Below are 26,101 nucleotides of genomic sequence, written 5' to 3' on the forward strand. Positions count from 1 at the left end.
ACATAACCCGGGTAAGTTATAAGTTAGCGAACGGTAGCTAATGCTTTCTGGAATGCATCCCTGGTCTACAGAAAGTTACTGGATATGTATATTATAATTAACCCACTAACAACTATGCGGCATATGTAATATCAATCCAAGTTATTTAACCCCTTAACTGTCACTCCCATTTTTGGGGAACAGACCCCAACTTAAATTGTTAAATTTTGAATACTTTTGAGCACAGACTTAAGTTTGATCTTTTTATAAAGATTATTTTAGAAGTGAAAGAAAAAAATATGAAAGTGAAAAAAAAAAAAAAAAAAAAAGTTATTTAAGTTTGTTTAGGAAAATGTAAAATGTAAAAATATGATTTCTTATAATTTATATAAAATATATATTTTACAAAACTGTTTTACTCTAAAACTGCAAGAAAATCAAAGCCAAAATCTAAAATCGAATTAAGTTTTGCTTTAAATTTTAGGTTGATATCTCAAAAATTGAGCTTTCAGTAAGATTTTGTTTGGGCGCAGTAACCAAACTTTTCCACTAGAGACCATCCAGGCTCCATTGGCGACTCTTCCATTTCCATATAGCCTATGGTTTGAGTGACCTGAACCATTTATTTCCATAACGTTCATTCAATTTATGAAACTGACATCCTATTCAGAAGTAGTATGGGCAGAACGGCAGTATTTGGTTTTAATTCGATCTTTAACAAACACATAAAAGACATGCAAAAAGAACAAGATTTTTCACTTTCATTGACATTTCAAAATAAATGTCTGAACATGTTATATGCTGTTGTTGCAAATTAATAAATTACTGTTCCTCTGTCATTTGTTTTGAAAATCAGAAAACTACAAATACGAAAACTACAATTTGTAAGCTTTCGCTAGCGGGACGGTGACAGTTAAGGAGTTATCAACATTACATTTGTCTTAAAACTGTGGTTTATATATTATATTTTGTAAATATTGATACAATTTACTCAAAAGCCCCAAATTAGGCCAGTGCCTAACCCTATCCCTATTTCAGTGACCTGGGGCCACGAACACAGGCATTAAAGGTCTTCCAAGTGGGCAATAACATGATTTAAAATTATTAAAATTAAAATAACCTACATTAAAATAATCAAAATTTTAATAACTGCTAAAAATCAAGATGCACCAATAAACTGAGATCTAAGTACCAGAGCAAATAGCTTAGCATTCGAATATTGTCTTGGATGATGGGGGAGCGTTCTCATTAAGCAGTTTCAGGTTTTACTTAGATAGCAAAACCTGACCCACACACAAATGCAGACAAATACATTGATGCTGATTTGAAAGTTTTCCTTGGGGAGAAGAAAAGAAATACAGCAACTGGATTTGATATATAGCACACTGTTTTATTAGTATATTTAGCTTTGTGACGTACAGCTTGGGAGAAAAAAAAAAGTCACAATGTCATGTCAGTGACATTTTAGCAGTGACATCCCACTGGAGAAAGCTTTATCTCAAATCATTGGTTTTCATTAATGAAAGTGATATGTTAGGAGCCGCCCATGCTGTTTTGCATTAAACAACAGAAATTGATTTTTTTTTTTTTTTTTTTTTCATTTTCATTCAATCTTTCAGTTTCTTCACATATGTATGTATCAACACTTTCTAAAGAATTAAAATATTTAGCCACATGTACTGAAAAAAGTATTCACTGTTATATATATTTAACACAATAAATATAAAAAAGGATTTATTTCATATATATTATGGTATTAAAGTGGGAAATGGGTCGCCGATAAGACTTCTTTTTCAACTATAAAACAGCAATCATTTACCTGAGGTTTTCACTCTGCTGTTCTTGTATTGTAATACTTGACGTCTGCACCCGACGATGGGTGTGATAATGGCTTTTAATCATTAAGGAACAGCCGGATGTGTTATCCCTAATGGCCAGAGGAAAAGATTCATTTACAACAAGCCTTCTTCATTTTGTGTATCTGTTGACAGCAGTTACAGAAAGTGATTGGGGTCAGTGATGGGGGTCTCCCAGACAAAATTACTGACTGTAAATGCATGGACATTGCTGCAAGTCCCATTTCCCTTCACTAAAGATGATCAAATTAAACAATGCATGAAAAGAAGGGAAAAGCATTTGAATTAAACAAGAAAAAAAATAAGAACAACAACAAAAAAAGAGAGAAAATCTCCAAAATCTGTACATGTAAACATCACACTTCCACTGAGTCCAAAATGAGAAGGAAAGAGACAGTTTCACATTGGTATTAGGTACATATCAAACGTCAGCAGCTCCTTATACAGGAGGAAACCGAGATGGGACGGAAAAGATCCAAAACACCAACAAATTATTAAAGAGAACAGACTAAAACTGGGAACCACATGAATTTGAATGCAGCTGTACACCACTGTGGTAGAAAAATAAAAGTCAAGTTGTTTTTTTCTTCTTTCATTTCATTTCTTTCTTTTTTTTTTTTTTCTTTAAGAGCTATACATCTGATCAAACCAGAGCATTTTTCTTGTGTAGTTTAGCAGCAACCATAACCAGCGTCACACCTGAATGCAAAGCATGAACCCGTACAGGACCATCCGTGTGTTTGTGAGTGATGCCTTTAACATATGACAAGTGGGCGCTTTAATTGTACATAATATCACAGTAGATTGCGGTGCTGATTAAAAAAAAAAGGTTCTGAGGTACCATATGACAGCTGAAGGGGTTTCTAATACACTGTTATTAAAGGGACATTCACGACAATCAGTTCTGTTAAGCCCCTTTAAAGGCACGACGCAGTAACTAATCAGAAAACTTGGTCTTACAGTACTGAGATAATAGTTCTTTGGGGTTTGTAACGCAAGAGGAATCGGGCATCAGGCTGTCAACATACTGGTGCTAATGTCTATTACTTCAACTTTAAAGCCTGTGCAGCGTGGGATTGAATTTGCCCTCGGTGTGTGAATCTGCAATCCGGTGTGACCGTGGTTTGGCTGGCTGCTTGGCATGTTGACATCCTTGTTTGGAATGTATAGGCATACAGGACAAACTTCACATGTGATGTCGGTACAAAACAGTTCTGAAAAGACCACTTGCGATACAAAAAGAATTACAAAATAATAGTAATTGAGATAATTATAAAAAAAATAGGAATCAGATAAAAAGGTTTTCAACAGTGGGCCACAAGGAGTCCTCAGCGGCTAGCATGAGAACTCGGATTTGAGAGTGAGAGATGGTCTGATTATGGCTAAAATACCCCTCACTCTCCCGGGACACACTGCGCTGTACGACCACACACAGAACACAGAGCATGGAAACAAAACCGTGAACTAGTTACACCTTTTTCAAGATTGTCGTTTGCCTTGTTTTACAGTTTGTTTTTCAGTAGCTGTCCTTGAGTGAACTGGAGAGAAGAAACACCGTACGAACAGATGAACGCTTCGCTTTTTTCGGCTTCTCCACACAGACACGATTAGCAGGTCCATCTCCATTGTACGTTTTTATAAATCCATAGAAGAGCATGTGAGGTTGGCGTATAATCAGCAGCGTTTGACGGCAGTGGGACCCATATCAGACCTCAACGAGAGAAAGACAGATGACCGAGACAGCAGCTAGAATCCTCTATTACCTGACCTCTCACCATCTGTGTGTCTAGAGCGGACATGACAAGAATGACATGGAAAAGAAGGTGAGAAAGAGATGAATAGAAACAGCACAGAAAGGAAGGAGAGAGTTTTTTTTTTTTTTTTCAAACCAACCCCCTTGAATGTGCAGGTCAAATTTGTGAAAAACATGTCTATGGTTAAAGGGTTAATTCACCCAAAAATGAAAATTCTGTCATTAATTACTCACTCTCATGTCGTTCCACACCCGTAAGATCTTCGCTCATCTTCGGAACACAACATTTTTTTTTGATAAAATTCGATGGCTCAGTGAGGCCTCCTTTGACAGCAAAATAATTAACACTTTCAGATGCCCAGAAAGCTACTAAAGACATATTTAAAACAGTTCATGTGACTACAGTGGTTCAACCTTAATGTTATGAAGCGACAAGAATACTTTTTGTGTGCCAAAAAAACAAAATAACGACTTTATTCAACAATATCTAGTGATGGGTGATTCCAAAGCACTGCTTCATGAAGCTTCGAAGCTTTACGAATCTTTTGTTTTGAATCAGTGGTTCGGAGCGCGTATCAAACTCCCAAAGTCACGTGAACTATTGAAATTTCGAAACACTTATGATGTAACACTTATGTATTTGATACAAAAGATTTGTAAAGCTTCGAAGCTTCATGAAGCAGTGTTTTGAAATCACCCATCACTAGATATTGTTGAATAAAGTCGTTATTTTGCTCTTTTGGCGCATAAAAAGTATTCTCGTTGCTTCATAACATTAAGGTTGAACCACTGCAGTCACATGAACTGTTTTAAATATGTTTTTAGTACCTTTCTGGGTGTTTGAAAGTGTAAATTAACTTCAACTGTCAATAGAGGCCTCACTGAACCATCGGATTTTATCAAAAATATCTTAAATTGTGTTCTGAAGATGAACGAAGGTCTTACGGGTGTAGAACGACATGAGGGTGAGTAATTAATGATAGAATTTTCATTTTTGGGTGAAATAACCCTTTAAATTTCACTCCAAAAATCAAAATAATAAAATCAGAAATTGTGTTTTGTGAAAATGAAAACTATCGTTAGGTCAATAATATTTTTTTGCATGACTTAAGCATATTTCTCCACAATTCTCATTAGCGTAATGCAAAAAAATAATATTCTTATATTTAATATATGTAACTTATTCTGCTATATTGAAATTATATTTAAACATTTTAGTAATATTTGTAATCTTTTTATAATGTAGATGCAATTTAATAAAAAATGTATTACAGTATTTTTACTGTAATTTTTGTACTGTAATAAATGAAAAAAAATTGAAATGATAAATTACATGATTTAACACCATTGTTCTAATGAAAAAAATTAAAAAAGTGAAATTTTAGGAAGCATTAAGGTAATGAGAATTTGGGTGGAAAATGTGCTTGATTGACATCAAAATAATGTCACAATTAAAAAGTCTTGGTTCTACAAGCAGACTTCATTTTCTTAATGCAAAATATAATTTCTTATTTTATTTATTTTTATCTGGGGGTGAAGCAAAATGGATTCTACCCTTTAAAAAATTGCCTTATCACGTTCTCTCCTGAAATGAAGTAAAAGAAACAGCGAAGGCAGTCAGAGATGACAAGAGGTCAAGGACCATTTATGATGAGATCAATGTTAAATAGATCACGCACAGTGAGTACAAGCCTCACGCTGACAATTTTGCATATATATTCACATCTATAGCAACATTCTAATTAACAAATCAATATCGCAGTAGGAGGCTGGACTGTGAAGGTCTACCATAAATATAATACATTAAGAAGAAATCATTACTTCTGTATTTGTACTGTTGTTTTGAACGGGGGTGTCAAAATTGCACACAAATATGTCTTAAGAGAGCAGTGTAGTCTCCAGTCACACTCACTCATCATCATGGCTTTCAATCATATGTAGGTCCCGGTCACGTGATCATGCATGTAATGATTCTAAAGGCTTCTCAGCGGGGGCCATGGTAGCCTCTCTGTATTGGTCTGTCTCCTTTAGGGCCAGAAATGTGTTTGATTATCTTCTGCATTGCGATATTCTTTCTCCATCCCCCACTAGCAGTGCAACACGGAGCCGCCGAGCTCCTCAATCATAGATTAGCACTGCCTCTGTGTGCAAAATGGAGCAAATTACAGTGACATTACTGTCAGTCAGTCCCTAACCAAATCTACCTCGCTAACTACACATTTTTAAACCTCTCCTGCTATATTCAGTTCACTAAAGACCCTTTAGCATGTCTGTCTGTGTCGTATGCGTGTTCGTGTGTGTGCGCGCCAAGCTCTTGTGCCAATGATTTGATCCCAGTTGAGATTTAAGCACACACCGCGCTTTTAAAACAAATCAAACAAAAGCAAACACAAGCAGCCCTCAGTATTAAATCAAACACCCTCGACCAGAATGCAAAACGGCTTTCTTCTGGATTTGGCTTCCATTTAGATTTTTTTTTTTTTTTGCCTTGTTGTTTCACCTTGAGGTGCTCTGGTTGTGTTTGGGAGGCTTGAGGTTTCAGGTTTGTGGCGTTACATTGGAGTCCATAGCAGCAGAGTGGATTAATGGCCATTAAGAAAAGTCAACAGATAAAAGACTAACAGCTTCCATCCCGGATCCTTCCTCTCCATCTCCCTCCAAAGTAGAATAATAAGGTGGAGGAGGAGAGGACGTACAGGAGAAATGGAAGGACACATAAAGAAGAGGAGAGCGGGAGGTGACACGTACAGAAGACATGTAGAGAGTTGGCATCTGTGAAACCAAAGGGTTTAAATCCATTAGGAAGGGTCCAGTCCCAAAACAAGTCCAGTGTATTTTTGCAATCAATACCTTGAAATGGAATCGGGATATATACATTTGAAGAAAATCTGCACTTCAATTACAGGAACAAATTCACTCCCACTCTCCACTTTCGATGCCCAAATCAGTGGACCGTGAAGTGGAGGATGGACAGGTGATAATTTTCTTCTCCCACATACAGAGGGACACGCTGGGAGAGAGAGAGCAGGACAGACAGGCTGAGGTATTTCCAGGTGAGCTTCCACCTGCGTATCTAAATGCATAAATTAATGATTCAGAGGTCAGAACGAATGGAAAAGTGCTTCAGGACACAGCGAGTGCTTATTTACAGCAAATACAAAGGTCTCTTAGTTGTTTTTTTCTTGCTCTTTTTCTCTTCTTTCTTTCCATTACACCTCCAAATCAAAAGTGTCTTCATTTAGTTAGTGCTGTCTGGAGGATTGGCGCGCCGTAATTCCTCCTTTGAAGTAGCTAAAAACAAAGAAAATCGGAAATCAATGGCTCTCAGAGGGGCATGGAGGCAGAACGAACGGAGGGAGGCTGTGGAGAAGGCATGAAATGCAGGAGCAGAACGCGGAGGATACATCGAACCGTCCGCTTCAGCACTGCAGTGTCCTTCAGAGATTCATCTCCATGTTTATCCTCTTCATCTGTCGGTCATTCTCACTGAAGCGACATGAAAGCAAAAGCTTGATGAAGCTGTGTTTTCTCTCTCTTCTAACATTTTTAAGAGCCAGATGGTTTTCCTTGGTGACCGGAAAACCTATGACAATGAGGATGATGATCATGTGAGGGACACAGTCAGTTATGCGGTCCAGAGGGACGAGGGTTGATGTAGACAGAGAGAGCGCTGAAGATCGGTTCAGTTCTGTTGCAGTATGAGGTTCTCCAGCTCATCTGCTGATCGTAGCAGGAAGGCCGCGGACTCACGGTATCCCGCGATCAGCTGACGCACCGCCTGCTACCTCTGTATGGCTGAGCTGAGCTGAAGCCCCGCCCCCTCCTCCATTCCTGCCGAGACTACTGGAGCTTGACGAGGACGAATTCGATGCCAGAGACTTCATACTGAGATCAGTAGGCCCTGAACGGAGAGAATAAAAATATAATTATGGACATAAGAACACAGACATGGTAGTTCTTAGGGGAGGATACAGATATTGATTTTATGATTAATCTCTAACTGCATTTGAATGACCTCAATATCAATTCTTAAAATCCCAGGATTGCTCTTTTACTCTCCTCTAATCTACAGTCCTAGAGGAAATAAAGTCAGTCCTAAATTATGGTGTACTGACATAATGGCATACCCACTGAATCACCAGTGTAATCCAATCTGTGAAAAAATGACTCTTTTAAACCAGTTCTTTTTAATAGGGCTGTCACTAACAATTATTTTTGTAATCGAGTAATCGGTCAATCATTTTGACGATTAATCGAATAATCTGATTTTTTGGGGGGTAATAAAAATAGACCTAAGGCTGCTCTGAGACGCACATAACCTGTACGTATTCAATTAACTAAATTGCATATATTTGTTTGATTTAATCGCAGCCTTTGTGATTTCACAATAGCACTATGCTATGTTATGATTTTAAAATGTTTTTTTTTAGTGCTGTCAAATGATTAATCACATCCGAAACAAAATGTGTCTGTATGTCTGTTTACATAAAAAAACGTGTGTACTGTGTATTTTTATTATGTATATATAAATACACACACATACATGTATATATTTAAGAAATATTTACATGTGTGTGTATATATATATATATATATATATATATATATATATACACATATATATATATATATATATATATATATACACACACATACATACAGTGAAATCAAAAATTATTCAAACATTTTTGATATATTTTTACTAGTGGATGCAGGACAATATAGTTCATTTATGTAAGTGAGGATAGCAAAATAAAGTAAACTGTGACATATTATACCCAAAAATTCTTCATACAGTGGAGTACCAGTAAAATTGATAAAAATTTGGAACCAAAAATTATTCAGACACTTTGACCTGACCATGTTTTGCTTAAGTATTATCTGACATAATTAAGATTAATTTTTTCTGACACAGTTTAACTCTGAGATCTTGTCATATTTTATTAGCATTTTTTTAAACTATAGTGAATAAACTGTATTAATGAATGAAATGTTCAAGGTGTCTGAATAAATTTTGGTTTGACTGTATAATTTATATTATATATAAATATTTTATATATAAATATAATATATTTTTGTTAAATATATACATGTATGTGTGTGTATTTATATATACATAATAAAAATACACAGTACACACGTATATTATGTAAACACAAACTTTTGCTTTGGATGCGATTAATCGTTTGACAGCACTAGTTTTAATAGTTCATGGATTCTTGTCCCTGAAATGCGCCACTTCCATTATTTTGCCGGGTAGTCGACACGTAATTACAATGGAGGACAGCCCTACTTTTTAATAAATCAAAAATGTGCAGTGTAAAACATGCAGGTTGATTCATGAACAATTGACTCCTAAGAGTCATTCCTTTTAATGAATTCACAAACTTTCTATACTCATTCATGGGAATTTATAACTGCAGTGTCAGTTTATAATGGCACCTTGCTTGAGAACCACTGATTTATGCATCTGCTTTATTATAAAATTAGGTCACATTTTACAACTGCATTGCATGTGTCCTTCACTGATAAGGCAATTGTGTGATTAAGCATTAATGAAGTTTCAAATCAGTTATCACTTATTTTAGGATGCTGCCAGCTTCCTCTCACCATTGGTCTGGGCGGTAGCTGTTGTCAGGGACACAGGGTGTTGCATGCTGGCGCACAGTCCACCGTAACCTCGGTAACTGTAGTTGAGGCCTCCATTGATGTATAGCTGGTCCTGGGAGTAGGCTGATGCAGCAAGGGAGTATGCAGAGTGGGTCAGTGAAACCGGCTCACGAGAGACCGCCTTTTCCAGAGATACTGGGTCCTCCTGAGAGAGAAAGAGACAAATACATCAGGCTTAGGGCTAACTTGGTTTTAAAATAAAGAGAGACAAAATAACACACCAAGACATCTCCAAGTTTCACAAGTATACATCACATACACTTCCACAACACTACTTACGTGCGCCTGGTAGACATCCATGCGCATTCTTTTGGCAGCTTTGCGTGATTCGCTCTCACAGGCAGCTGCTAGAATGTTTTCAGCCATGGCTGAGGTCAGGTGGGGTGGCGTGGGTCGAGTCTGCTAGTACACAAACAGCATATTTTATATATTTGCCTTTATGGACTCATTTTATGGGTCATGGTGGAAGAACATTTTACTTCTCCAAATTCTCTTATTTTTCATGTTAAATATGTTATACACTTCAAATGTTTGGGGTTTTTAATGTTTTTAAAAGAAGTCTCTCTCTTTTCTATTTGAATATATTTTAAAATGTAATTTATTCTTGTGATGGCAAAGCTACATTTTCAATCTTCAGTGTCTCATGATCCTTCAGAAATCATTCTAATATGCTGATTTGCTGCTCAAGAAACATTTCATATTATTCATGTTGAAACAGTTGCTTCTTAATATTTTTGCGGAAACTGATACATTTTTTTCAGGATTTTTAGACAAACTTTTAAATAGTAGTGTATACACAATAGATTTATTTATTTCTGTACAGTTATCTGAAAACTATTGTGGACATTTTGCCTTGCTGTATAGCAACATTAAAAATCTGTGTAGTTTTGAAAGGTTTGAACTTAATTTAGTAAAATGTGTCTAATATGAATATCAAGCAATACATTTGCATAATTAGTCTAAATTTATTATGTAATTATTTCTGCTTTGTAGCAAAACTTGCTGGACAAAAGAAATTCCTCTGCTAAATTTCTTTGAATTTCAACTTACACAAAAAAACAAAAAACAAAAAAAAACACCTATAGCCATTCTAATGTTGAGCGTGGCCAATTCAGTTAAAATTGCAACTCATGAATATTAATTTAGAATTTTTGCCCAACACTGCTTCATCACTAAACAAAACTGTATTTCTCAGTATCTGCCATGTACTGTGTTGGCCACCAGGGAGCAATATAAGTCATCTAACCATAACAAAAAACAGAAGTGGCAACTCAAAGCAGCAGTGTGTGTACCTCCATGCCATTTTTCTTCATGCGGCGGCAGGATTTGAGGTAGGTGCGGATGCGTTTGCGAGCACGCTCCTGGAACTCTGGGAACTGACGGCTGCAGGATTCAATAATGGCCTGGATCTTCTCTTTAGGCTGTTTAGAGATTGGCACCATACGGTCCAGGTTCTCATCCACAAAGAGACGCACAAACATCTAAATGAAGACAGAAAAATAGGTCAGCTCGCCAAATTAATTCCTTAAACGAAGTGTAAGGAATGAGTGAAAAGCACACATGCATTGAGGAATTGCAGTTTAACTTGCAAATAAAAAGCCATGAGAAACCAGAAGGTTTACTGCGAGACTGTACGGCTCTTTTTATGCAGTAGAAAATCATAAGCTGAATGTTATGATACTCACATTAAAGGCCTTCAACCTCTCTGGATCCACTCCTTCTACATCATTGATCTTATCGCTATCGTCGTGGTCATCATGGTCATCGTCATCATCATCAGCCGCCTGAGACCGGCCAACAGTCAGATCTTCAGCACATATCTCCATTTTTATTGAATCATAGCTGCCTGAACTGTATTGAGGAGACTACACAAACACACAAAGAAACCAAGGTAAGTCTTCTGTCTGCAAGAGTGTATAGACGATCAGAAAAGACTTTCAAAGGAGGACACGGACTGAAAGATGCATCAAAAAAATATGATATCTACCAATTAGGCCATTCATGGCCACCTACGGCGCTTCGGCTGATGAAAACATGTCTTCAAGGTCTAACCATATTATTCAGACTTTCTCAGTACCAAGAGTCTTGCACTGCATTTCAGATCGTGAATCCGTTCATTTGAAAGACAGTTTTGCGCTCTTCTTTTTACAAAGACAATACAAATAAAAAGGAGAGAGAAAGCAACAGAGGCTGACCATGGAAAACAGGAATGTAATGAAAGTTTCTATTCAGACCGGAGCCTTGCATGGCAGATTGTTCAAACCTCTCTGCTTCTGTCTGTATGAAAAATGATGCTATGCCAGTAGCTAGCTAACTAAATGAATGAGGTTTAATCAAGCGCCTTTCATGACTGTTGGTTCAACTCGCATTATACGCTCAAAATAAATGACAATCTGTTGTGAACAAGGTTGAAGGAAAGTCTACTCTATGGAAGTAAAATAATGACTCGTGTCTTTGAAACAAAAAAAGCATGTTGAATTGCACTAATTGAAAAAAAATGCATTGCATTAACAGTTCTTGCACTTTAATGCATTGTATTTTTAACTGAAATTCAACATGGTTGAATTTTTAAGATGTAAATTTTTTAAATGAAAACATTTCATACACAATTTCATAATTCAATAATCCATATTCACCTTCCAGACTTCATTTCCAAAATATTCAGTCTGTTAAAAAATACCACCTATAATATTCGATACAAATTCAGTTCAACAAATTCAGTGGATTATTAGTAAATATTTTTAGAAATTAAGTCTGGAAGATGAATATGGATTACTAAATTTTTAATAATGAAATTGTGCATGAAATATTTTCATTTGAAATATATGTACAACCATGTTGAATTTCATCCCCCAAAAATGCAAGCCCTGAAAATACAATGCATTAAAATGCAAGCACTGTTAATGCAATGCATTTTTGTATTTAATTAGTGCAATTCAATATGCTTTTTTGTTTTAAAGACATTAGTCATTATTTTACTTCCATATATACTGGCAGTGCTAGAAGCAAGTGTGTGAATGTGTATTAGAGTTTATATGTGACTGAGATGAACAAATAAGGATGTCAAATGGTCAGGTACTTTGGTTCCAAGTCAATACTAAATAAAAAAATTCTAATGATACCAGTGAAATTTGACTGCTTTTGGTATCTGAAATTTTGTTACTGTGAGAACCCCCTTTTAGCATTTACCATTTTTTGTTCTAAATTAATGTAAACACCTTGTTGTTATAGTCCCTGATGTCTCGGTCAAGGCGTAGCTCTGAGGATTTGGGGTATTTTCTGCGCAGCTCTTCTGCTTGCTCGGGGTTAAAGGTCGCCAGCATGGCGGCAGCACTGGGCAGGGCCTGGCTCAGTCTGTCGCTGAGGTTGGCTGGTTGCTGGTCCTCTAAGGATGAGGACGAGGAAGTCGTGCTGAAGTCGAGTGGAGCCGCGGTACCGTTGCCGTTAACCTCGGTGTACGAGCCCGATCCAGGTCCTGTCCCTGTACTGTCGCTCACACCGGCCGCACCTACTGAGGGAGGAGTCAGCGTGTGAATCCCATTGCCACTCCCACTTTCTGAAGATGAATCATCTGAAAATATACACAAATACAGCAAAAATTAGTTTTACAACAGATAACACATTGCACTATTCTGACATTTTGCATGTAATTTCAGCATATTTAGTAGCATCAAAACATAAATTGACAATTTCCCAAACAATCAGTCATTGGTCAGAAAAATGGGTCGTTCTGCAGAAACATTTGGTTGATCTGCTATATGCTGCGGTCTTCAACAAAAAAAAAAAAAAAAATGTAGAAAGTGCCAGTGTTTACAATCTTGGGTGGGGGAAAAAAAAAACAATAAATGGTTAACTTATAGTAATAATGGGAGAGGAAAAAATATTTCAAAATATGAATAAAGGAAATCAACATTAACTTGCTGGCCATATTTTACTCTATGATAAGTGCTTTCTTCTCCAGGAAGATAGCTAATTGCTAACTGTAACACAGCTAACAGCAACTGTCTACAGAGGACACTTTTGACTTCATCTGTAAGTGTGAAGCCTATTTATAGCTTTTTTAGAAGATGTTGCCCACTGCCAGGACTTCTTCCTGTCATGCTAACAATGTTAGCATGCTAATGTGCTACACTGGAAGCATTCACAACATCTAAGAATGACAGCCGGTCTGGATCTACAGTACATCCACTACAAAGTCCATTCTACCAGGCGGCAGTTGATTCAATGCCGTCCAGTTTGAAGGGCTTGATGTATGAAAATTAGTTTATGAAGAGATCTATATCGAAGAGCGCCAAACACAGCACATACACTCAGACACACAGAAACACACACACCACTGTGCTTGTAAAACACAACCCAGATACACAAATGCAATACATTATGTGTTCCTTTCAGAAATTACATATACAGATCATAAATTGCAAGTTCATCATTACAAATACGTAATACATTAAATATATTTAAATCCAAAATAGTTTTGATGTAAATTATAGTGTATTTTAGTTCACCATAAATGCTTTTTAATATATTCAGCAGTGCACTTCAACCATATTTCAAAGACAATAGAAGTAATCATGAAATCACATCAATATGTATTTAAGTCCTACTTAAGTGGGTTAAAAACAGTGCAAGCATACAGCTGTAATGCCTACACATGGCCATAGGGGGAAAGAACAGTGAGGGCAGAATTGGGGTCAGAGTACAGTGCCAGCAGGAAAAATAGAGAGAGAGGGAAGAAAAAGAGAGAGGACAGGATGGATTGGATGTAGAGGAGAGGGCACAGGCCGGTTGGAGAAGCAGGGATAGAGATTGGATGAAAAGAGGGAGGGGGTGATGCAGAGTGAGTTAGGGGAAGAGGGCAGCGGGAAGCAGGTCAGAGTCAGGGGCACTGAACATCGATGGAGGAAGGGAGAGAAGGATGGGGGGATGGTGACATTATCAGTGGAGGACACTGGATGAGAGGATGTGAGAGGGAGGAACATAAAAGAAAGCTGGGTGGTAAGAAAAGGGAGAGGGGCAGAAAGAAAGAGGGATGGAAAAATAAGCCAGAGAGTGAGAGAGAGGCAGAAAAAGAGACATCGAGTGTGTGGAGGGGGTGAGCATGGCAGAGACAGCCGCATATTTATTGGAGTATAAAGAGTATTCATGCAGGGAGAGGAAGGCCGGACTAATGCCTGCCAGCTCTGCTAAAAAGCTCTAAAGCGTCCACACACATACACTCTCACTTTTTCTTGCTATTCCCTCCTTCACTGGTCTTTCAGGAAAGGTGTTTGAATGACAGATGAGAGAGCGTCCATAAAATGTGTGCACACGGGCGCTGCGGTGGACGTGTCTCTTATGCACAGTGATGTCCTGAATACACTATTTGCTTGCCTCTGCTCAGTAAAGGCTGCAGCAGGCAGGCTTTTGAAGTGCAGATACTGGGCCGAGGTTGCTGTTGCTTTTCTCTCTCGTATGTTTCAACCGGCTTGCGAATGGCTGGCAGTTACACACTGTGAAAAATAAAAACGGAAAATGTACTGGTAATTTTCTGCCAGGACATTATCCAGTAATTTTATGGAAATTTCTATTAAACCTAAAACATAACACAATGCAATGTGTAATTCAAAATACAGGTAAAACACCTGTAAAAAAAACAATATGGGAAATTCCTTTATATTTATACAGTACATTGTGACTTATTTTTTTACAGTGCAATGCCGCTATATGTACGTAATATGTAATATGTGACCCTGGACCACAAAACATAAGTCATAAGTCGCACGGGTATATTTGTAGCAATAGCCAACAATCAGATGTGACCCAATGTATGGGTCAAAATTATTTTTCTTTTATGCCAAAAATCATTAGGATATTAAGTAAAGATCATGTTCTATGAAGATATTTTGTTTATTTAAGATAATTTAAGATAATTTCCTACCGTAACTATATCAAAAATGTATTTTTGTGAGTGGATATGCGTTGCTAAGGACTTCATTTGGACAACTTTAAAGGCGATTTTCTCAATATTTTGATTTTTTTGCACCCTCAGATTCTAGATTTTCAAATAGTTGTATCTCGGCCAAATATTGTCCTGTCCTAACAAACCATACATCAATGGAAAGTTTATTTATTCAGCTGATGATGTATAAATCTCAATTTAAAAAAAAAAATACCCTTATGACTGGTTTTGTGGTCCAGGGTCACATATGTTCTTCCTGAAGTGTGAGAGCTCAAGCTCCAATATTCACTTTTTGCCATACTTGTCAATGGTGAGTATATAAACTTCACTGATTTAATTCTAAAAAATATATATTCTATAATATATATATGTTTTATGAAAGACATCTCTTGGTCAACAAACCTGAATTTATTTGATAAAAATTTTTTCAGTATTCTTTGATGAGTAGAAAGTTAATTTATTAATAGAATCGTAAATGTCTTTACTTCACTTTAGATCAATTTAATGCATCCTTGCTAAACAATGGTATTATTATTATTATTTTTTAAATCATACTAACCCCAAAATTTTGAATTAATAAATGTTATTAATAATATTTTGCCATTATCTTTATGCAAAGTTGTTTTTCAATCTAAATGGTCGCATGTTTATTTTCACCTGTTTTAAATGATTAAAACAGATGAATTGAGTTATGCAAACAATATACTAAATTAAATTGTGGCATTAATTGGTAATTATTTATTGTTATTTATTAAAGTAGAAAAGGATGATTATAGGCTAAAAACATTTGCTCAAACTGAAAAAACAACAACAAAACAACAACTGGCCAGCACTCAAATATTTAATTTCATTTGTCACTTTGGAGCATTACTGTGGACCGTGAACACACAGAATTCATCTTTGAGATAACTGGACTGATGGGAGTTTCTTTATCATAGTAGTGTAGTATTCAGACCAACTCGGACAAACATACACTACAGACCCTTGTGTTTTAGCAAGGCCGGTAGAATGGTGGTTTGATCACCTCCTTAACACGATATGAATCCAGGAAACCAGGTGGCAGCTTCCTGAAGCTCTCCTTTCTCATTTGATGCAAATAATAACAGCCAATAAAACCTCTTAAGCGTGTGACAAGCGTGAAATATGATTAGCCCTGGCTCATGTCACTCATCTGGCCCCAGTCCAGTTCACTCCTGAGAAGAGTTTCCCTTTAAATCATCAAACCCACTACATCTGAACATCCTGGAGTTTTCACCATCCATCCATCATGATTTTAGGGTAAAATTCTACCCATCCTACAAATACAAATGTTAACTACATTAATACTGTATAAAAATGTCTACATCTCTGAGAAAAAAAACACAGTAGGTCGAGTGATTGTCGCTATGTTTATTCCTGCAATTACTCTAGCAGGTGTGTGTGTGTGTGTTTGCATGTGACACACACAGACACACAGAGGGGTGCAGGCACAACAGTCGATAGCACAGCTGTGCTTCCTGTCTCAGAATCTCAGTAACGACCAATCAGGCATAATGATCCAGTCTACACAGCAGGACCTGTGAGAAGTCACCATAACACAAACATTTCATCAAGGGGTGCAGTCCATGCGGTGACTGGCAGAGAGGATAGACTGTGTAATTTTTGAACACACCCCTGCCCCCACCTCACACACATGTACATGGCATCTAAATAGGGTGGCATTAAGGAGGAGGAAATGGTCGCCTATTCCTTACACACTGTTTTTTTTTAATTCATGTAGATGACCTCCTATCAGTGGGTACCTCCGATAAGCCTGAGCCTCTCAGTCAACTCCCTCCACTGCAGTCTAACAGAATCTTATTCACCGCACACCTATCACACATACAGCTCCTAACAGCTTCTTCCTCGTCCCTAATTTCTTCAGACTTGAATGACAAATCACACACCTGCTCAACTTTGAAGATTTTTAACCATGCAAACAGCTGAGCACAGCACTCCACACTATAGTAATGTATATTTATATCTATAAAAACATACATTAATTAACTATAATTATACATTTTAATAAGTGGCATAAATTACTTGCAATGTTCCTCATTTGTAAGTTGCAGTGCCCTATATATATATATATATATATAAATATGTGTATGTGTGTGTGTGTGTGTGTCTGTGTTTGTGTGTTTAGTATTCAGTTTGTACAGCTGGTTTAAAAGAGGAAAAAGTCACCCCTTCCCACCCTATTCCACCCCCATCCCTGCATCTGACTTCTACACAATAGAGACCCACCCTGTCTGCTTGCACCACCCCTCTCCTCCCGGCTCTTCTAAAATATATATATATATATATTTATTTATCTATCCAGAGCTCGGATACTGGAAATGAAAGAGAGAGAGCTGACAGTGCGGTCCAGCTGCTCTGAATGTCACAGTGATTCATTGGGGCATTTAGCGCACTGGGGACAGGACAACACTGGAGTGTGTGTGTGTGTTTAAGAGGGCAAGGGTCTAACAGGCACAAGGGCACACACACACACAAACATGCTGATTGAAACCAGGCTTGTTGAGTTGCTGTCAGGTTGTGAGAATGGTCCACAAACAGTCAATCAATGCTTTACCCATGATTCTCCTGGGGTGTGGGGGCAGAGGGCAGGCGGGAAGAGCGGAGTGCTGCATCAGCCACTAGCTGCCAACAAACTCATCGTAAAGTACTTCCTTAACACAGACGTACACAAAACCACAGAGGCACACAAACACGTACAATCTCACGTCAAGACATCCAGGTTTCATTTAAAGTACCCCTGCAGTCAATAACTGTGTCCCTTAAACTCATCTTTGATCATCAAATTGACATATTTAAATGATTTTTCCTCTTCATGCCTTAAAATAGCTTGACTGTAACTCAAAACCTTTGCTTTATTTAGTATACGCGGAGCCATGATTATGCAAATTAGTCTCCGCCTCCACTCAATCACACCAGCTCGGAATACCTGATCCATGATGTAAATAAGAGATTCTTTGTGCAGTATAGACAACTTCATTGATTATAACAGAACTTTGTGAGATCGTGAACTGAGATGAGATCGTGAACAGCTTTTTAGTGATTATAAAGGGAGCCATCTATCTATGCTAAATATAATCCATTCATAAATAACAATAATTAATGTTAACAAGATTTTAATAATGTATTTGTAAATGTTGAAATTAACATTAACAGATTAATAAATTCTGTATAAGTGCAGTTCATTATTAGTTCAAGTTAACTAATGTAGTTAACTAATGTTAACTAATGAACCATTACCAATTAAATTAATACCACACAGACATATAAAGAACAATAAAAAACTTAGAAAAAAATTCACCTAAGATCGAGATTGAGTGTGAAATGTTGATTATAAACAATTATAATTCATTCAATACTGCAAAATATATTGATAAAATAATTCAAATCTAGTTGAAAATGTACTATTTTAATTGTTATTCATGTGTGCCTATTACACTCTAAAAAATACTGGGTTAAAAACAACCCAAGTTGGGTTGAAAATGGACAAACCCAGCGGTTGGGTTAAATGTTTGCCAAACCTGCTGGGTAGTTTTATTTAACTCAACTTTTGCTTAAAAATTACTGTATTGCTTGCTTAAAATGAACCCAAAGTATGTTGGAAATTATCATTTATTAATATGTTTAATAAACAAACATTTATTAATAAGTTTAATGAATAATAATTAAACCATAAACATGTATTAAATTGCTTATTGTTGCCTCTAGTGTCTGATTTTTAATTTCCAATCTATTTTGGGTTCATTTTAAGGAAGCCATATAGTAATTTTTAAACAATAGTTGGGTTAAATAAAACTGTCCAGCATGTTGAGCAAACATTTAACCCAACCGCTGGGTCAAAACAACCCATTCGCTGGGTTTGTCCATTTTCAACCCAACTTGGGATGTTTTTAACCCAGTATTTTTTTAGAGTGTAGCTTAGCAACATGTTACCTTCAAACTCTATTGAAATCGGTAATGACTTAGGGTTAAGGCACCGTCACATTAGCGAAACTTGGATGAAATTTCACGGACAAATAAGGTCCACTGTCCATTATCAATAGAGTAGCAATGCATGTAGCAGCCTTATATTGGTCAGCACAACAAAATTGTGTGTTTAAAGTTTAACAAACTTGAATCTGACGTGAAATCCAAATGGGGAAATATTTTACCTCACGCGTACCTCACTTTAATTTCCAGACTGCGTAGATTCCTACTGAGAGGACTGAATTTCACCCACAGGATTTCTCCATATAAAGGTAAATGTGACCTCACCCATAGGGTTAGGGCTAGTAGCAGTTTTTTTTTGTGGTGCGCAGCCTGTTCATGGTTCATGCCTAAGTAGATCATTCCAAATCAGTCACTTATGACATTTTATTCAGGTAGGATGCTGTCTTAGTGAGATCTTATGCAGTATATATTAAATTATGCAGGTCTTTCAGTTCTCAGTGGGCATTAGAAAATCTCAAAACAGCAAGCTGAAGTCTCGTTCTTTCTTATCAAATCAAAGAAATTTTGTAATAACAACATGTTAATTAAAATGAACCATAAATCAACTTTTACTTGGCCTAAACACTAATCCTTCTCAGGATTAAGCACAAACATTTTAATCAATATGATTTAATCTACAACAGCGATTTTATATTTTACAGGAGCTGGTATAAATCAATGTTCTCATTGTAGTCCGGTCTGAGAACATTGATTTAAATAAACGCTACAGATAAAGCATGACATTAATTAAGGGAATTGTTTCTTTAATGCTGCAATGGGCCAATAAATTAAATTATCGTATGTCATGTACACAGCATAGCCTGCAGTGTGTGTATAGGGGACAGTGGACTACATAAAAATCTAGTTCTCCATTCAAATCAGCTCAATTCTACGACATCAGGACAACTAAAGCATGAATCACAGAGCTAAAAATACTACTTAACCATGTGGGCCTTCACACATGCACACACATACACATGCATGCACAAGCATGCCAAAACTCACACCATGCAAACACTTACACATGCTTCAACAAACATGGTAAAAATGCACAAGTTCAAACACAGAAAATTCATGAGCAAACAAATTGAAAACCATGTGTTTTTTTAATAGATGTAAAAAGTATTTAAAATTTGTTTGCAAATAACACTCGGTTTAAAATTTTGTATCTAATGCAATGATGTCCAGGCTTTTAAGTGTCCCAAACTTTTTGGGGTCACTGTATGTTAACAAATCAAAATGCATTCACAAATACACAAATATCTCACTCAACGGTCAATTTATGAGACCATGAGACTACACAAGGCATGACTTGGATTCCATTTGTCACAAACAAATAATACACTGATTCATTCACTCACTCACTCACTCACACACACACATACACACGGACAAAGAACAGAGCTCTTTACACCCTCGCACACTTATGAATGTATATATTCATGCATAAGAATGTCTGTTTTTCCAAATAATATACAGTATGTGTATGCATATATGCATACCAGCATAATATATACTGTAACTGTAGGTGTATATGAAATAAGCACAATTAAGAGTGTATATATTACGGTACGCTATAGTGTAATGATCACAGTGAGTAGGCTAAAACTCACGCAGACAATTTCCTGCGCATGTAAAACCACACTAGGGTTCATATTGTTCAGGTACTTGTTTTTTTCTGAAGAGCTGGATTTAACTGAGCAGGAACGCGGCATGATTTTTCCTGGACAATTCTACTTAGATGTTCGGTCATAATTACAATAGGCATTAAAGTGGTTTTGGTTAAAACACAATGGACAATTTGGGCATGTCATATTTCTTTCTTTCTTTCTTTATCGCTTAAAAGGTTTTTTATCAAAATAAGGAGCAAAAGAATTGGTGCATTATCTATATATTTGATCTATTATCTAGTGCAGAGAATGAAGGGAATGTTTTTATGAGCCTGACGCCTCATAAAATTGCTAAATTGGTAGTATTTTCAGCCAAGATTTATGGTTATTCTTCATGAACAGTACACAAAACTAAATTGTACAGTCAACAGACACAATTATAACAAAATTACGACCAATAAAAACTAGCCATCAAATATAGTATCATATTCATAAAGCCAGTTAAAAAATTACTTCTTTAAAAAGATTGCTCAACTAAAAATGAAAATTCTGTCATCATTTACCCTCATGTTGTTCCAAGCCTGTATGACTTTCTTTCTTCTGTGAAAAACTGTTTTTGTCCATATTAAACACTGGACACCACTGACATCCAATGTATGGACCAAAATAAATAAATAAATAAATAAATAAATATTGAGGGTTTGAAACGGCATGACGGTGAGTAAATGATGGCAGAATTTTCTTTTTGTGTCAAAAAGTAACATACCTTCAGCTTAGAAGCTCTGGCTTTAAAGTGTAAGTTTGCTGATTTCCAACCAGCTTTGTACTGTTACAATGTCGGTAGCATATGTAAAAGTGTACACCCATTTTCATGTTACCAGCACTGAAATATCCTTGTTTATTTGACAGCAAAATTTTGCAGAATAATGAAAAACTAACACCAGTTAAAAAAAAAAAAAAAAAAAGGCTTTCTACTTACTACTTTTATTAAAACCCCATCTTGCCAGCAAATTACCCCTTTAAGAAAAGTTTTCCACTCGTAATGGTGACATTGTGTTGGCGTTCATCTTGTATACATTTATTGCTGCATGACTCATAAGGCAGTATGAGAACCTTAGAGGAACAGTCAGACTGGTCATAAGCAACGTTTCACTTACTGTGTATGAGGAGGGTTTGAACCGGCTGTGTATTTTTTTTTTTTTTTTTCACGTGAGGCCCGGTAACTTCTGTCAGCCAGGCTTTTTTTTAAGCCTCAGCGGAGCTGACCTGAGCACAAGCAGTAACAGATGCTAATTCTTTCACTTCTACTTCCCCAGCCGCCCTGCAGGGAGTGTGTGCGCGAGCACGTATATGTGTCGGCCTCCCCTCTGCGGGATTACAATGGATTATCCTGCTAAGACGCGGCACGAGCTGCTCCCCATGCCGGCACAAGGCCTGGCATTGCCATAGCAACAAACCCTTCCCTGCTCCCCCCTTTGAAACACCCACTGTTGCAGCAGTGACAGCTGTCCCCTACCCAAAAGAGAGAGGGGAGATGGGTCAGCAGAGTGAGAGAGGAAGAAGGGAGGATTTGAAAAGGGTGGGAATGTGCAAATACACAAAATGAAAATGCAGAGAGGCGAGAGAGACAGACAGATGGAGGTAAATGCAAGTCTGCACTGGGATGACAGAAGGTAGAAGTAAGAAGAAAGAAAGAGAGAGAGAGGGAGAGAGAGGTTCATGTTCTTGGGTTTGTCCTTTACTGTCTTGGTGCCCCTGACACAGCAGATTATCTTCACTCCGGACTTCCCTGTGCAAGACTCAGCATGTGCTCATAAACAACTTCACAAATGGTGAACCTCTCAAATCCTCTGGGTTTTATGAAACAGACACTTAAAGGGATCACTCAAAAAATAAAAATAAAAAATTGTAAATTCTGTCATCATTTACTGTCCCTCATGTTGTTACAAACCAGTACACTACAGTACGACTTTCTTCTGTGGAATGTAAAGGAACAATTTTGAATAATATACTGGTGGATCTTTTCTGTTTTTGCAATTGTTAATTAAAATGAATGAAAACCCTTGATTTCAAGCTTCAAAAAGGATGCAAAAGAACCACAAAAAAGGTAGAAAGTTATCCATACAATTTATATTCCAATGAGATTAAGTCACTATTCACTGATAACTCACCAAGTTCAAGAATCAGGATCATTCCAATTCATGAACAATCAATTCATTAAAAATATCTGAATCAAAGCAGTGAATAGTAACTTAAAGGGTTAGTTCACACAAAAATGAAAATTCTGTCATTAATTACTCACCCTCATGTCGTTCCACACCCGTAAGACTTACATTCATCTTCGGAACACAAATTAAGATCTTTTTGATGAAATCTGTGAGCTTTCTGTCCCTCCATAGGTAGCATACGTAATTGCAACTTTGACGCTTCTAAAAGTTCATAGAGATCATAAAACTAATCCATATGAATTGACTAGATTAGTCCAAATTTTCTGATCGCTTTATATGATGAATTCAGGCTTATATTCACATGTAAACATTCATCAACTGACACATCAGTTGTGGTAAACGTAAGCTCAAGCATGATTGCTTGACACGTGCGAGAATCTATGAGGTTCATTCTCGTGTTTTACACAGTATGTTTGAGCTTCCGCAAGAGGTTTGTTCTCACACGTAATTCAGGTTCGGCTGAGCTTCTGTTTATGTTCGCTGATCAATGTTTTATATGTAAGTAAACAACTTAATTCATACGGATTAGTTTTACGATCTCTTTATGAACTTTTTTAAGCGTCAAAGTTTCAATTGCGTAGCTGTCTATGGAGTGACGGAAAGCTCTCAGATTACATCAAAAAGATCTTCATTTGACTTCCGAAGATGAACGAAAGTCTTACGGGTTTGAAATGACATGAGGGTGAGTAATTAATGACAGAATTTTTAATTTCCTTTTAAATTTGTCTGTGTTTCTCGCACATGGTCACTGTATGACTTCAGAAGACTTGCAATATAGTGCATGAGTCATATAGACCAGTGCTTCTCAACCAGTGCACCAGAACCCACTAGGGAGCCTCGGCAAACTTCTAGGGGGCCCTAATAAGTCTTAAATGATTTATATTTAGTTATATTACCAATGTTAACAGAATTGCTACAAAAACACTAAAAATGTACAAGATGTACAACATTAAACTGACTTCATATGTTAGAGTTTATTCATTTTTATTACAACAGAAGTACCAGAGGTACATATGAGTGTAGACAGGAGGGTCTTTGAATATTTTCTTGGACAAAAATTGTTGAGATCCACTGATATAGACCACTTTTATGATACTATCATGTTGCTTTTTTGTCATTTGAGCCTGGCAGCCACAGTCTCCATTTACTTTCATTATACTGAGTGGCTAGAATATTCTTCAGAAATTCACTTTTTATGTTCCACTAAAGAAAGATAGTCATACAGGTCTGGAAAAACATGAGGGTGAGAAAATGATGAGAGAATTTCCATTTTCAGGTGAGCTATGCCTTTAAGAGAATGCACAGCTAAATGAGGAATGAAGGATTTGATTTTAAGAAGTTTAACTATGCCCCTCACACATACACTCAATGTGTAAATCCTAATGGCACAGCTGATGAGAGACCATAATCAGGTAGATTTAATGGGCCCAGCTGAAATTCCCCAGTTTGAGCTCCAAACTGAGTAGAGATAATTAGAGAGGGGCTCAAAACCCCCTTTCACATTTAATAAAGAAAAGTCATTTATTAATCTTTGCTTCCCTCCCCCTGCCTCTCCTCCTCGTCTCTCTCCTAGGACTGCTAGTGCTTCTTTTGAACAGAGAGTTTTCAGGGTGGTTCTGTTTGTCTGTAATACATCAATACAGCAAACCCAAGAGCCCAGACACACCACATACAGGATGGAGAAGTACAGTTTATGCTGTAGTTATAGTGTGTGTAAAAGTCAAAGTATAGCGTTAACCTGTTATTCTAACTGAAAATAAAAGTATCTATTTTATAAATGCACATTACAGATCTTCTTGTGAACAATTCAACCATGCATATGTTTCTCTTTTTTGACCTCAAAGTGCAAACAACAGACTTCTCTGGTGATGTACGCAGGACTTCAACAATTTAGTCACTTAAACCCCACCCCTGCAAGCTCATGTTCATCTGCCTCCACTTTTGAGTCTCAAAATCCAATAAACAACCGATCCATAAAACAAAGTCCCCCATCCAGCATTTATTCTTTTTCGCTAATCGATTACATCACAATTTCAGAAGAAAGGATCTGTCGCTACTTCCATTTCATCATAACTTTAATATCTTCAAGCTTTTACACGTCGCAAGCGCTACAGAAAATTTACCCTGCGGTCTGAGCGGCCGGCCTGAGCCGCATTATAAATGAGAGGAGGTCAGGCTACAGGTACAGTAGAGCTGCGGTCAGCTGAGATGCTGAATCTGGGCAGCAGTTCAGCTGGTAATAGGATGTGAGTAGACAGTCCTGTGAAAGCATGGCCCGGCCTTTCCATCGGCCTTTCACCTAATTCCCTAGGAAAAAGAGAGGGAAGGGGGAAGGGACAGAGATAGAGAGAACAAGAGATGGAATAAGAGAAATAAAGACAGAGAGTGCCCAAGGCAGGGACTTTCTCTCTGTCACAGCTTGTTTCCCCTCTTTCCATCTTTCTTGAGTGCCATATTGGTACTGTGAGAGCGAGAGACGGGATGAGTGAGATATGGAGGTGTGGAGGAGAAAGAGAAAGCTAACTGAAATGGTTCAGGGTATGTTTCTTGTGCATGTGCAGCCTTTTTCTGCTCTGAATAGTTATGACTGTGCTGAGGGCAGAAACAAATAGAGCATTTAGCGTAGTATGGACGACAGCAGAGGAGATGGAGTGAGAGGGGGATGGAGGAAAGTACGGCGGAGGGGGGAGAGGAGGGTCTGTCATGAGATTGAAGGAATGACAAAATTACATGCAGTGAAGAACCATTTCTCCCTTGTTCAGCTCAGTACAGTGTACCTCTGTAGCCTTGCTAATAGTAGTCATAAAATGACACACACACACACACACACACACACACGCAGAACAACAGACAGTGTTTTGTGCCAGAATCAACCCACTGTTTGTCTGTTCTGTTGTCAGTCGTCCAAAGCTACATGTGGATGTCAGTCTGTTCTTTGCGGCACGCATGGGCTGGCGGGCAACACTAAAACTGCAATGGTGTCAACGGCTGTTATAATCATGACACTGGAAATGAAGAAGCTTGACACAAAACTTAAAATTAAAAGACCCAAACACAGT

The 26,101-nt window shown here is 37.2% G+C and overlaps 1 protein-coding gene across 1 annotated transcript in view; it reads right to left on the reverse strand.

Annotated features, from left to right (window-relative positions):
- Positions 1–4,408: 4,408 nt before the first annotated feature.
- Positions 4,409–26,101, reverse strand: part of nol4lb (nucleolar protein 4-like b) — a 114,991-nt gene continuing 93,298 nt past the window's right edge. The window contains 7 exon segments of the mRNA XM_051878998.1: positions 4,409–7,366; positions 7,368–7,489; positions 9,199–9,403; positions 9,538–9,657; positions 10,551–10,739; positions 10,944–11,123; positions 12,477–12,829. Of these exon segments, the coding sequence (XP_051734958.1) occupies positions 7,271–7,366; positions 7,368–7,489; positions 9,199–9,403; positions 9,538–9,657; positions 10,551–10,739; positions 10,944–11,123; positions 12,477–12,829 (1,265 nt within the window). The 3' untranslated portion in view covers positions 4,409–7,270.

Source organism: Ctenopharyngodon idella, chromosome 22 (assembly GCF_019924925.1).
Source record: "Ctenopharyngodon idella isolate HZGC_01 chromosome 22, HZGC01, whole genome shotgun sequence".
Taxonomy (NCBI): domain Eukaryota; kingdom Metazoa; phylum Chordata; class Actinopteri; order Cypriniformes; family Xenocyprididae; genus Ctenopharyngodon; species Ctenopharyngodon idella.